The sequence below is a fragment of the Carcharhinus amblyrhynchos genome, chromosome 33 (assembly GCF_965287045.1).
Source record: "Carcharhinus amblyrhynchos chromosome 33, sCarAmb.v2.hapA, whole genome shotgun sequence".
NCBI classification, from domain to species: Eukaryota; Metazoa; Chordata; class Chondrichthyes; order Carcharhiniformes; family Carcharhinidae; genus Carcharhinus; species Carcharhinus amblyrhynchos.
In genome coordinates this window covers 5889484-5903197 of record NC_137356.1, presented here as the reverse complement: position 1 = coordinate 5903197, position 13714 = coordinate 5889484, and the positions used below count along the sequence as shown (strand labels likewise).

General features: G+C 43.7%; 1 protein-coding gene across 1 annotated transcript in view; it reads left to right on the top strand.

The window, feature by feature from the left end:
- The window catches only part of LOC145360885 (complement C3-like), a 94676-nt gene that overhangs the window by 45910 nt on the left and 35052 nt on the right, over positions 1 to 13714 (top strand). The window contains exons 22-28 of the mRNA XM_080216386.1: positions 1629 to 1841; positions 2664 to 2715; positions 3941 to 4027; positions 5483 to 5686; positions 6775 to 6850; positions 10045 to 10204; positions 12237 to 12332. Coding sequence (XP_080072512.1) covers positions 1629 to 1841; positions 2664 to 2715; positions 3941 to 4027; positions 5483 to 5686; positions 6775 to 6850; positions 10045 to 10204; positions 12237 to 12332 — 888 coding nt within the window. The remainder of the gene's footprint in view (positions 1 to 1628; positions 1842 to 2663; positions 2716 to 3940; positions 4028 to 5482; positions 5687 to 6774; positions 6851 to 10044; positions 10205 to 12236; positions 12333 to 13714) is intronic.

Below are 13714 nucleotides of genomic sequence, written 5' to 3'. Positions count from 1 at the left end.
GGGGCAATTTTTTCACACAGAGAGTGGTGAGTGTCTGGAACAAGCTGCCTGAGGTAGTAGTAGAGGTGGGTACAATTTTATCTTTTAAAAAGCATTTAGACAGTTACATGGGTACGATGGGCATAAGAGGGATATGGGCCAAATTATGGGAAAAGTGGTGGCCAAGTGGTATTATTGCAAGACAATTAGTCCTGAAACTCAGCTAATGTCCTGGGGACTCGGGTTCGAATCCCGCCACGGCAGGTGGTGGAATTTGAATTTAATAAAAAAAAATGTGAGCAATTGGGATTAGCTTAGAGGTTCTAAAAAAAAAGGGTGGCATGGACAAGTTGGGCCGAAGGGCCTGTTTCTGTGCTGTAAGCCCCTATGACTCCATGACTCTATAACACAATTTATTTTTGTGACAATCCATGGTAGTTTCACGGCCAGCATTACTGAGATTAACTATTCAATGTAAAATGATTTAATTATTTGAATTTAAATTGCTTAGCTGTTGTGATTTAAGTTCACATCCCTGCCTGTTTAGTCCAAGCTTCTGGTTTATTAATTCATTACCATCATCATTATGCTACTGTGCTCCTAATGATCATGGGCCCAAAATCTCAGCCAGAACTTCACTGGGAGACCAGTTAGAGACATAGAAGATAGGGGCAGGAGGAGGCCACTCAGCCCATCGAGCCTGCTCTGCCATTCATTATAATCATGGCCGTTTGTCCAACTCAATAGCCTAATCCTGCTTTCTCCCCATAACCTTTAATCCCATTTGCCCCAAGTGCTATATCCAGCCGCCTCTTGAATACATCCAATGTTTTGACATTAACTACTTCCTGTGGTAATGAATTCCACAGGCTCACCGGGTGAAAAAATGTCTCCCCATCTCCGTCCTAAATGGTCTACCCTGAATCCTCAGACTGTGACTCCTGGTTCTGGACCCCACCCCCCCATTGGGAACATCCCCCCCTGCATCTGCCCTGCCTCGCCCTGTTAGAGTTTTATAAGTCTCCATAAAATGCCGCCCGCCATCATTTGGCTGCACTCCAGCGAAAACAATCCTAACCCAGTCACTCTCCTCTCATACACCAGTCACATTACATTACGTTAACGCTGCAATGATATTACAGTGAAAATCCCTTAGTCGCCACACTCTGGCACCTGTTGGGGTACACGGAGGGAGAACTTAGCACGGCCAATGCATCTAAACCAGCACATCTTTCAGACTGTGGGAGGAAACCCACGCAGACACGGGGAGAATGTGCAAACTCCACACAAGCCAGGAATCGAACCTGGGTCCCTGTTGCTATGAGACATCAATGCTAACCACTGTGCCACCGTGCCACGTCTCTAATGCATTTTATGAATGCCTAAGTTGTTTCACAGAGAGTGAAAACAAATTTAGAAGGCCAGTTCACAGCAACTGGAAATGAGTGTGACATTAATGGGTTTCAGATCAAAACAACTGGATTAATTTAACCTAGTCAATCTCTCCTCACGTATTAGTCCCACCCTCGGAATCAGCCTGGCAAACCGATATTGCTTCTACCCATATTGTCATTGTGTGTTCGATTTGTAACATCAATAATTCCACCTTTTGATAATTATTTTATGATTGAATTGTGTTTTACTTCTAGGTGCGCGTGGATTTTCCGTACAACGAGGACATCTGCAGCAGCGCAAAACCGAGGCAGAGGTTCACAACTAAAGTCAAGGTTCCTGGAAGGGGTTCCAGTGCTGTGCCTTATATCATAATCCCATTGAAAGTTGGAGAAATAACTCTTGAGGTCAGAGCCTCAGTCTATAATACACTGATGACAGATGGTGTACAGAAAGGCTTGCGAGTGGTGGTAAGTATCAGAGTCTGCAGATTTTCTTTCTGGGTGTATCACAGCTTAGTCTGGGCTCCTGCTCAGCCCAAGACTGCAAGGAACTACAAAATGTTGTGAATGTAGCCCAATCCTTCACGCAAACCAGCCTCCCATCCACTGACTCTGTCTACACTTCCCACTGCTTTGGGAAAGCAGCCAGCATAATTAAGGACCCCACGCACCCTGGACATTCTCTCTTCCACCTTCTTCCATCAGGAAAAAGATAAAAAAGCCTGAGGTCGCATACCAACCGACTCAAGAACAGCTTTTTCCCTGCTGCTGCCAGACTTTTGAATGCATCCACCTTGCATTATGTTGATCTTTCCCTACACACTAGCTTTGACTATAACAGTACATTTTGTCAGTCTTTGACCAACAATGTATTAGAAAAGTATTGTTTCTTGCATGCACAAAGCATTCCACTCATAAAGAAGGAAAGGAGAGGATGCAGATGTAGTGTAACAGTCATATCTAGGGTGTAGAGAAAGATCAACTTACTGTGAGGTAGGCCCATTCAAAAGTCTGACAGCAGCAGAGAAGAAGCTGTTCTTGAGTCGGTTGGTACATGATTTTTGTATCTTTTTCCTGACGGAAGAAAGTGGAAAAGGGTCTTTCTGGGATACATGGGGTCTTTAATTATGCTGACTGCTTTTTCTGAGGCAGTGGGAAGTGTAGACAGAGCCAATGGTCGCCTTGTTAAAAGTCTGTTAACTTTAACAGTCATGGTAGCCTAAGCAGAAAACATTAGACCTCGAAGAAACCAGCCTGTATCATACTTACTTTATTTCTTTTTTCCTTTAGCCAGAAGGGAAACAGACGTATACAGAGAAAAATTACCTTTTGGATCCCAAAGGTTAGTTCACTGTTAACATTCTTGTAACCAATGGTTGACAAAACATCATTAGTGTTGTTGCTGAAAGAAAAAGCAAGTTGCCCAAAGTTTTTCATCTTCCGCTCATCAGGACAAATGCAAGAGTTCCAAATTTCAAAGGGCAGTTTATACCACAGGGGAAAAGAGGTGCTGATTGATCGGCAACTCAACTCTGATTGTGATACTTTCTTTTTATTGATTTCTGGGACATGAGCGTCGCTGGCTGGCCAGCATTTATTGCCATCCCTAGTTGCCCTTGATCTGAGTGGCTTGCTAGGCCATATCAGGGGGCAACCACATTGCTGTGGCTCTGGAGTCACATGTAGGCCAGACCAGGTAAGGACGGCAGATTTCCTTCCCTAAAGGGAGATGAGTGAACCAGATGGGTTTTTACGACAATCGACAATTGTTTCATAGAATCATAGAATCCCTACAGTGCAGAACAAGGCCATTCGGCCCACTGAGCCCGCACTGACAATGACCCTACCTGAGTCCTATTCCTGTAACCTCATGAATTTATCCTGCTAATCCCCCTGACACCAATGGACAATTTATCATGGCCAATCCATCGAACTCGCACATCTCTGTAATGTGAGAGGAAACTGGAGTACCTGGAGGAAAGCCATGTGGACACAGGGCGTACAAACTCCACACAGAAAGTGACCTAAGCTGTGAATCGAACCCGGGTCCCTGGTACTGTGAGGCAGCAGTGCCAACCGCTGTGCCACGGCACTGCCCTTGTTCATCATCATTAGAATCTTATTTTTTTATTGATTTCAAATTCCATCATCTGCTGTGGTGGGATTTGAACCCAGAATGTTAGCTGAGTTTCTGGATTAATAGTCTAGTGATTATACCACTAGACCGTGGTCTCCCTCTCGCCATGGAGAAAGAACCAGAGGCATCCAGGTGATCTGAGGTGGAAGCGACTCTTTTCAGGTCCGAGTTCATGCGAGTTAGCTTGATGCCCAGCAAATGGTGGCCCGACCGGGATAGTCATTGTTCCGCAGAATAGCTTTGGCACACTGCTAGAATTTGACTGTCCTGCCCGCCATGGGAATCGGAGCGGGCAAGGGCTGTCCCAGAGAAAGGTCAGTTGATCTCGGGTGGGATTTTACAGTTTCGGGAAGAGTCAGGCCTGAAAAGTCCCGCACATAATTAAAAGATTATCTGTGTTAAAAATTAATATATTCTTCTTACAATTTAGGAAAACGACAAGTGATCGATATTAATATTGACGTCCCAGAGGCCATTGTTCCATATACACAGCCAAATTCATACATCAATGTTCAAGGTGAGTTGACTACGGTGAGGTCAAAGAAATCGAACAAATTTTCTCATAGAAACTGAAGGGCAAACAGTTCTATTGGTCAGAACCTTGAATACAGGAGTTGGGATGTCTTGTTGAAGTTTGTACAAGACATTGGTAAGGCCACACTTGGAATACTGTGTACAGTTCTGGTCACCCTATTATAGAAAGGATATTATTAAAGTAGAAAAGATTTACCCGGATGCTACCGAGACTTGATGGTTTGAGTTATAAGGAGAGGCTGGAGAGAATGGATATAGATATGTTTCTGTGTAATCAAAGGAAGGTGAGGTGTGCCTACATGAGGGGCCTGAGTAGCAAAGCAATAAGAAAGAAAAGTAGGAGAATAGAAGGATTATGATTAAAACCTGTAAAGGAAAGGAAGCAGAATAGAGACAGAAATTATGGTTTAAAATTGTTGCTTGCAGGACTGAGTCTGGAGGGATACAAATGGCCTCATTTAAATATAGACAGCAGCCTGTGAAGCACTTCAAAGGTATCATTTGATTTGATTTGATTTATTATTGTCACAAGTATTGGGATACAGTGAAAAGTATTGTTTCTTGTGTGCTATACAAAGCATACCATTCATAGAGAAGGAAATGTGAGAGCGCAGTATGTAGTGTTACAGTCATAGCTAGGGTGTAAAGAAAGATCAACTTAATGCAAGGTCCATTCAAAAGTCTGGTGGCAGCAGGGAAGAAGCTGTTCTTGAGTCGGTTGGTTTGTGTCCCTAGACCTTTGTATCTTCTTTCCAACAGAAGAAGGTGGAAGAGAGAATGTCCGGGGTGCGTGGGGTCCTTAATTATGCTGGCTGCTTTGCCGAGGCAGCAGGAAGTGTAGACAGAGTCAACGGATGGGAGGTTGATTTGCGTGGTGGATTGGGCTACATTCACAATCCTTTGTAGTTCCTTGTGGCCTTGGGTAGAGCAGGAGCCCATACCAAGCTGTGATACAACCAGAAAGAATGCTTTCTATGGTGAATCTGTAAAAATTGGTGAGAGTCGTAGCTGACATGCCAAATTTCCTTTGTCTTCTGAGAAAGTAGAGGCGTTGGTGGACTTTCTTAACTATAGTGTCGGCATGGGGGGACCAGGACAGGCTGTTAATGACCTGGACGCTTAAAAATTTGAAATTCTCGACCCTTTCTACTTCAACCCCATTGATGTAGGGGCATGTTCTCCTTTATGCTTCCTGCAGCCTATGACAATCTCCTTCGTTTGTCACCATCAAATCATATGACTGGCTCTTAAAGCAATCATGCCACCACTTAAATATATAATATGATGAAAAAAAACCAACCTGATTGTCAGTTTTTCTCAGCACAGGTTCTGCGTGACCTGCTGCATATTCCCAGCATCTTCCCTTTGTTCATTTCAGATTTCTCGTATCGGCAGTATTTTGCTTTGTACTTACGCGTGTATTTTGTTCATGAAACAGGAAACATTTTAGCCCAAATGATTGAAAATTCAATGGATGGGACAAAACTGAAACATCTAATTAAAGTCCCTTCTGGCTGTGGAGAGCAGAATATGGCAACCATCACGCCCGTTGTGATTCTCACCAAATTTCTGGACAAAACCAACCAATGGGAAAGTGTTGGAATCGATCGTAGAGACGCTGCTGTGAAGCTCATTCAACAAGGTACACATCGCTTTTCTTAAGTATAAGATTGTTAAGATGAGGCTTCGATTCACGGCTCGGGTCACTGTCTGTGTGGAGTTTGCATTTTCTCCCAGTGTCTGCGTGGGTTTCCCCCGAGTGCTCCGGTTTCCTCCCACACTTCAAAGATCCGTGTATTAGGTGGATTGGCCGTGCTAAATTCTCCCTCAGTGTACCCGAACAGGAGTGTGGTGACTTGGGTATTTTCACAGTAACTTCATTGCAGCGTTAATGGAAGCCTGCTTGTGACACTAATAAATGGAAAACATACTCCAAACTTGCAGCTGAGGATCTGTGACTGGACAAAATCAACTCACACTTAATATGGAGTCAATTTGGGGCATCAAAGATCTGATCTTTGAGGCAGCAGGGTGGCACAGTGGTTAGCACTGCTGTCCCACAGTGCTAGGGACTCAGGTTCGATTCCCGGCTTGGGTCACAGTCTGTGTGGAATTTGCACATTCTCCTCGTATCTATGTGGGTTTCTGCCGGGTGCTCCAGTTTCCTCCCACACTCCAAAGATTGTGTGGGTTATTTTGATTGGCCATGCTAAATTGCCCCTTAGTGTCAGAGGGACTAGCTAGGGTAAATGCATGGGGCTACGTGGTTAGGGGTAAGTTTATGGTCAGTGCAGACTTGATGGGCTGAATGGCTTCCTTCTGCACTGGAGGGACTGTATGTAAATCAATGATTAATTTGCAGCTTTGGAGACTAGGGATTCTATGACCTCGCTGATTCTGAAACAGTAAAATCTTGACTGAGGTCAATAGACCTTCCCATTGTCTGCTCTCCCGCCCGCTCCGATTTCTGTGGTGGGCAGGGCAGTGAAATTCTGGCCCATACGAAGTGGATGATGGATTTAAGACTGACCAGTAGCCTTGACCCTGCTCTTTGATGGTGGTTGGCTTTGTTCATACTATTTTCTGCAGTCTTTCCACATTCAGATTCCTTTTATCGCTGATTCTTCACTCTATCACTGGGCCATTGTTCTTCTTTTTAAACCAGTTTTACATTAATCTGTTTCAGATTCCCAGAGTTTGTAGACTTTAATTCTTATTATTTGCTTCAAGGTTACGCTCAGCAAATGTCATATCGCAGAGACGATAGCTCGTATGCAAGCTTCTCAAGCAACCAAGGTAGCACGTGGTATGTTACAAATTATTTCTGGTAACCTTGTATTGACGTCGGTTCCAGGAATCCCTTGTGATGCCTTACCGTGGTAAAGGGCCACATGAATACAGTTTGGGTGGTCCTGTTTCTGTCACCTAGCTCATGACAGTGGTGTCAAAATTCTTGAGGCATGACCAGCAGAATAGCACAGTGATGTACCAGACCAGAAACTCCAAGATATTTTACGAGATACAGTCATAATGTCTATACTTTACAATTTACAATTATATTACTCTACAATATCCCCTGGGAAAACCCAAAATAACAGAACCCTGCATTAGTTCAGATTAAACTTTTACATTTAACTTTGGCATTCGGGTGACCTTAAGGCGATTCTCTCCAGCTACGATTCAATTGGCTCACTAGGAAGCTTTTATCAAAACAGACTTTATTTAAGAGCACAGTTGGGAGGCACAATAGCACAATGGTTGGCACTGCTGCTTCACAGCACCAGGTACCTGGGTTCGATTCCCGGCTTGGGGTCACAGACTGTGCAGAGTTTGCATGCTATCTGCGTGGGTTTCCTCCAGGTTCTCCAGTTTTCTTCCACGTTCGTGCCAGTTACGTGCATTGAGCCGAACAGACGCTGGACTGTGGCAACCGGGGGAATTTCACAGTAACTTCATTACAGTGTTAATGTAAGCCTGACTTATGACTAATAAATGAGCTTTAGCTTTAAAATATAACAAAAAGAGTTTGCATAATTTTTATCAATTAAAATGCTTAAACAAGCCAAAGCATAATTCTTAACAGCTAGCTATCTCTTTTGTTCCAATTTAGCAGAATCCCCACATTAACATAAATCCCTTCTTTAGAACCAAAGATGCTTACATGGCTATTCAATTTCAGGCCTTTGGACACTTCTGGAGAGTGAAGAAAGATGCTTGTTTTCTAAATCTTATGCAGCAAACTATAGAGATAGCTCTACCCCCAAACAGTAGAATCTCAGAGAAAGAGGTTTATTTCCTAGCAGAATATAATCTCCATGCCTCAGAGAGCAAGAGGTGCAGAGAAAGCCACCTCTCTCCAAAACCCCAAAAAACATACTATCTTTATTTCTGTAAAAGCCTAGGTGTACCCAGACATGTGACCTTACCTGTCAAGACCAACATTTTAAAATAAATTAAAACACATCTAATTATTTAATTAAAGCAATCCACAAAGCGATATGAAAATGGCAATTTAAATATTCCACCTACTCATTGCCATAATGCCCGTACGTTACAATTTACAATTATATTATTCTGCAATATCCTAGGGGAAACCCCAAAATAACAGAACCCTGCATTAGTTCAGATTAAAACAAACATTGTAGCAATTAAGATCAATCACTGCAGTAACAAAACAGTGCTGCTGTATACAGACATAAGCCATAAGACCCATTTGGGGTATTGTGAGCAGTTTTGGGGCCCCGTTTCTAAGGAAGGATGTGCTGGCCTTGGAAAGGGTCCAGAGGAGGTTCACAGCAATGATCCCTGGAGTGAAGGGCTTGTCGTATGAGGAACGGTTGAGGAATCTGGTTCTGTATTCGTTGGAGTTTAGAAGGTTGAGGGAGGATCTTATTGAAACTTACAGGATACTGTGAAGCCCGGACATGGAGAGGATGTTTCTGCTAGTAGGAAAAACTACAATTAGAGGGCACAACCTCAGGCTAAAGGGACGATCCTTTAAAACAGAGATGAGGAGGAATTTCTTCAGCTAGAGAGTGGGGAATCTGTGGACCTCTTTGCTGCAGAAGGCTGTGGAGGCCGGGTCATTGAGTGTCTTTAAGATAGAGATAGATAGGTTCCTGATTAATAAGGGGATCAGGGGTTACTGGGGAAAAGGCAAGAGAATGGGGATGAGAAAAATATCAGCCATGATTGAATGTCGGAACAGACTTGATGGGACAAGTGGCCTAATTCTGCTCCTATGTCTAATGCAGTAAAAGCACAGTGCTGCAGTGTACAGACATTATAGCGCTGATAATACTAAACAGTTACTACAACAAAGACTGCACAATAAAACATGGCAAATACATTTCTTAAAACCACAGTATTGTCACAATGCGCAAAATCCATTAAATATCCCATGCATAATGATGGAGGATCTCTGTTATGAACTAACAACAACAGCTTATCTTTTTATAGCACCTTTAATATAAGGGAACCTCCCAAAGCAACTCCACAGGAATGATTACCAAATAACATTCAACACTGAGCAATAGATGGGGATATTGGGACAAGTCACCAAATGTTTGGTCAAATCTACAGTTTTCAAGAGCATCTTAAAGGAGATTGAGATAAAAAGGCAAGAAGATTCAGGGAGAATTCCAAAACCATTCATTTTGGGTCAAAAACAAGATTTCTATAAAGAAAAGCTGATGTAGAATCATACAATCTTTAAATCCCTACAGTGCAGAATGAAGTGTTTCAGCCCATTGAGTTTACATTGATTCTTACCCAGGCCCAATCCATATAATCCCACATACTTATCCCGCTAACCTCACTAACCTATATATTTTTGGACACTAATGGGTAAGTTAGCATGGTCAATCCACCTCATCTTCGGAGACAAAGGGACGATTTAGCACAGCCAATCCCCCTAACCTGCACATCTTTAGACACCAAGAGCCCATTTGTCATGGCCAATTCCCCTAAACTACGCATCTTTGGACAGAAGGGGCAAATTCACATGGCCAATCCATCTAACCTGCAATCTTTCAGAACCCTGCCCCTTCTTCAGATGACAAAGGGGCAGTGCTCCAAAAGTTTGTACTATGAAGTAAACCTGTTGAGTTTTAACCTGGTGTTGTGAGAATTCTTACTGTGCCCACCCCGTCCAACGCAAACATCTCCACATCATGCATATCTTTGGACACTAAGAGGCAATTTAGCATGGCCAATCCACCTAACCTGCACATCTTTGGACACTAAGGGACAATTTAGCGTGGTCAATCCATTTAACCTACACATCTTTGGACACAAAGGGACAATTTAACATGGCCAATCCACCTGACATGCGCATCTTTGGACACCTCGGTCAATCAATATATATTGAATTCAATGATGGTGTACATCGGATCATTAATTAGTGTGATGTAAAGGTTTCAGTGTGGTATGTTTCTTTAGTTAACTTGCTCCCGAAGATGCTTTCTTTCAGAATCATGCATTGTATTTCTTTCCTTCTAGGTTGACTGCTTACGTGGTGAAAGTGTTTTCAATGTCATTTAATTTAATACCAATCGATACAGGCGTTATCTGTGGTGCTGCAAACTGGCTGATATCAAATAAACAGAAACCTGATGGTCACTTCCAGGAGGATGCCCCTGTCCTATCTCGGGTGATGACTGTACGCAGGATGTTTATTTTTACTCTTTATCATTCTAGCCTTGAAGAAATAAAACAATTTAATCATCGAGTGATACAGAATGAGGTCATTTGACCCTTTGCGCCTCTGCTATCTCTTTCAAGGGAATGTCCAGTTAGCCCCACTTCCCTGATATCTCCCCAATACTTTTCCCCCCATCATCTGTTCATCCAATTCTTTTCTGCCACTATTCAATCTAATTCCACTGCTCCTTCCGAGGAAGGACTCTTCCAGCCCTGTCATGGAGATGGTGGAGGCGGAAAATTTACCATAATCTACACAATTTGGGACACTAGGGGGCAATTTACCATGAAAAATGCACCTAACCCGCACATCTTTGGACTGTGGGAGGAAACCAGAGTGCCCGGAGGAAACCCACGCAGACACAGGGAGCGCTGTGATGTGAAGAGACTCTGGGTGGAATTCCCCCATCCTGCCGGCCACAGGAACCGTAGTGGGTGGGACATGAACCGTGCAAAGAGGTGTTGACCTCGGGTGGGATGTTCCAGCCTTGGGGCAACCAGTATTGGGAAAAACCCGTCCAGAATATCGCAGAGACGCTATAAAATACAAATTACTGGGGAAAATTGTTGTTTTCAACATTGGAATGGTTCATCCCAAACCCAATAGGATGAGTGCGTAATTCTCTGTTAAGGTTTTTGGTTTGAAAATGATGGATATGCAAAGTTCAAGCGTAAGTTGGATTTACATAGCATCTTTGATGTTACGAAATAACCACATTGTACCCTCAGATGAGGCTTTGAGTTGATAAGAACTAGGAAAAGGAGTCGGCCATCTGGCCCTTTGAGCTTCCTCCGCCATTCAATAAGATCATGGCTGATCTTTTCATGGACTCAGCTCCACTTACCCGCCCGCTCACCATAACCCTTAATTCCTTTACCGTTCAAAAATATATCTATCCTTGCCTGAAAAACATTCAATGAGGTAGCCTCAACTGGGCAGGGAATTCCACAGATTCACAACCCTTTGTGTGAAGAAGTTCCTCCTCAACTCAGTCCCAAATCTGCTTCCCCTTATTTTGAGGCCATGCCCCCTAGTTCTAGTTTCACCCGCCAGTGGAAACAACTTCCCTGCTTCTAACAAAGAACAAAAAAAATTACAGCATAGGAACAGGCCCCTCGGCCCTCCAAGCCTCCACTCAGCATGCTGCTTGACTGAATAAAAACCCCCTATCCTTCCAGGGATCATATCCCTCTATTCCCATCCTATTCATGTACATGTCAAGACGCCCCTTAAAAGTCACAATCGTATCAGCTTCCACTACCTCCCGCAACAGCAAGTTCCAGGCACCCACCGCTCTCTGAGTAAAAAATCTGCTTCGTACATCTCCTTTAAACCTTGCCCCTTGCACCTTAAACTGTGCCCCCCTAGTAATTGACTCTTCCACACTGGGAAAAAACTTCTGACTATCCACTCTGTCCATACCCTCATAATCTTTCAGGTCGCCCCTCAACCTCCGTCGTTCCAGTGAGAACAAACCAAATTTCTCCAACCTCGCCTCATAGCTAATGCCCTCCATACAAGGCAACATCCTGGTAAATCTTTTCCGTATCCTCTCCAAAGCCTCCACACCCTTCTGGTAGTGTGGTGACCAGAATTGAACACTATATTCCAAACTAAGGTTCAATAAAGCTGCAACATGACTTGCCAAACTCAATGTCCCAGCCGATGAAGGCAAGCATGCCGTAAGCCTTCTTGACTACCTTCTCCATCTGCGTTGCCACTTTCAGTGACCTGTGTACCTGTACACCCAGATCCCTCTGCTATCTTACTTATTCCCTTCATAATTTTATGTTTCATTATAAATATAACAGTGTTATAAAATATTTCAATGTCAATTTTTTTTCCTTCTGTCTTTCTCCAGACCTTTGAGATGTCGTATTTGAAAAGCTTGCTAAACTATGAACTCCAGAAATGCAGTCAGCAGTTTAACTCAGTTAAAGCGGGGTAGTGGCTGAATGAAATGTTTCATTGTCTGTTCTTAATGCTTTAGGGAGGAGTTGCTGGATCAGAAGGCAGTACATCATTAACTGCATTTGTACTCATCGCCATGCTTGAAGCCAGATTAATTTGCACACAGACCTCAGAGGTAAGAGAACCCTGTTCTTATCGAGTAAAGTAATGAGGCAATACTTTGGCTTTGGGCAACACGCCTAAATATATCTTCAATATTCTTCCATCTCCACTGAAATGCTTGACTCTTGCTGGGTTCCACTGCCCTCAATCAGCAAAGCAAACATAAGAACATAAGAAATAGGAGCAGGAGTAGGCCATCTAGCCCTTCGAGCCTGCCCCGCCATTCAATAAGATCATGGCTGATCTGAAGTGGATCAGTTCCACTTTCCCGCTTTCTCCCCATAACCCTTAATTCCCCTGTCTATCAGAAACCTATCTACCCGTGACTTAAATATATTCAGCGAGGTAGCCTCCACCACTTCAACGGGCAGAGAATTCCAGAGATTCACCACCCTTTGAGTGAAGAAGTTCCTCCTCAACTCTGTTCTAAACTGCCCCCAAACCTCGCTTAACTGGCAATTATTCAGCAGGTAAAATTTGGGTCTGAGTGCTGACAGGCTACCTGACCAGATGGATGTCCAAACGTGCGCAGGGTAAGTGTCCTGGCCTTGCTGTTGAATCAAGTCCCAGTTGTTCTGATTTTTTTACACATTCAACCACTGTTGGGCAAACACCTTTGGGCTGAAGGGAGAATCATAGAATCCCTACAGTGCAGAAGGAGGCCATTTGGCCCATCGAGTCTGCACTGACTATAATCCCAATTCACGCAATCCCACACGTTGGGTGGAATTTTACTGTCACGTCCTCCCGATGGTCATGTAATCCTGCACGAATGTAGTTCTCCGAGCCTCGCCTGCCCCCGGAATCGGGATGGGCGTGCCAGTAAAATTCTGGCCATTAACTCTGCTATTCCCCTTGACGTTAGGGTCAATTTATTACAGCCAATCCACCTAACATGTAGATCTTTGGAGTGTGGGAGGAAATTGGAACACCCGGAGGAAACCCATGCAGTCACGAGGAGAACGTGCAGACTCCACACAGGCAGTGACCCAAGGCCGGAATCGAACCCTGGTCCCTGGCACTGTGAGGCAGCAGTGCTAACCACTGTGCCACCGTGCTGCATGGTTGCTTTAAGAGCTGATCACGTGATGTGATGGTGATATCATTGGGGTATTTCACAGGTTCCTGATGTTTGTACTCTGTACAACAAGGAGGTCCTTCAATAAACCTGTTGCTGTTAGTGTGAATCTCCGTGTGCAAGCTATATTTTTTTCCTTTTGTTAAAACCCACAACCCATTACATAGTTCAAAGATTACAGATGGGAAGGACAGTAGCCCAAGTTCACTAAATGTGAGGCCAGAAGGAGAATCTGCATCATGTGCCAATGATATGCGAAGCTTTGATGATCCTAGAATATTTTTTAATTCATTTGATTGGGCATGAGTGTTATTGGC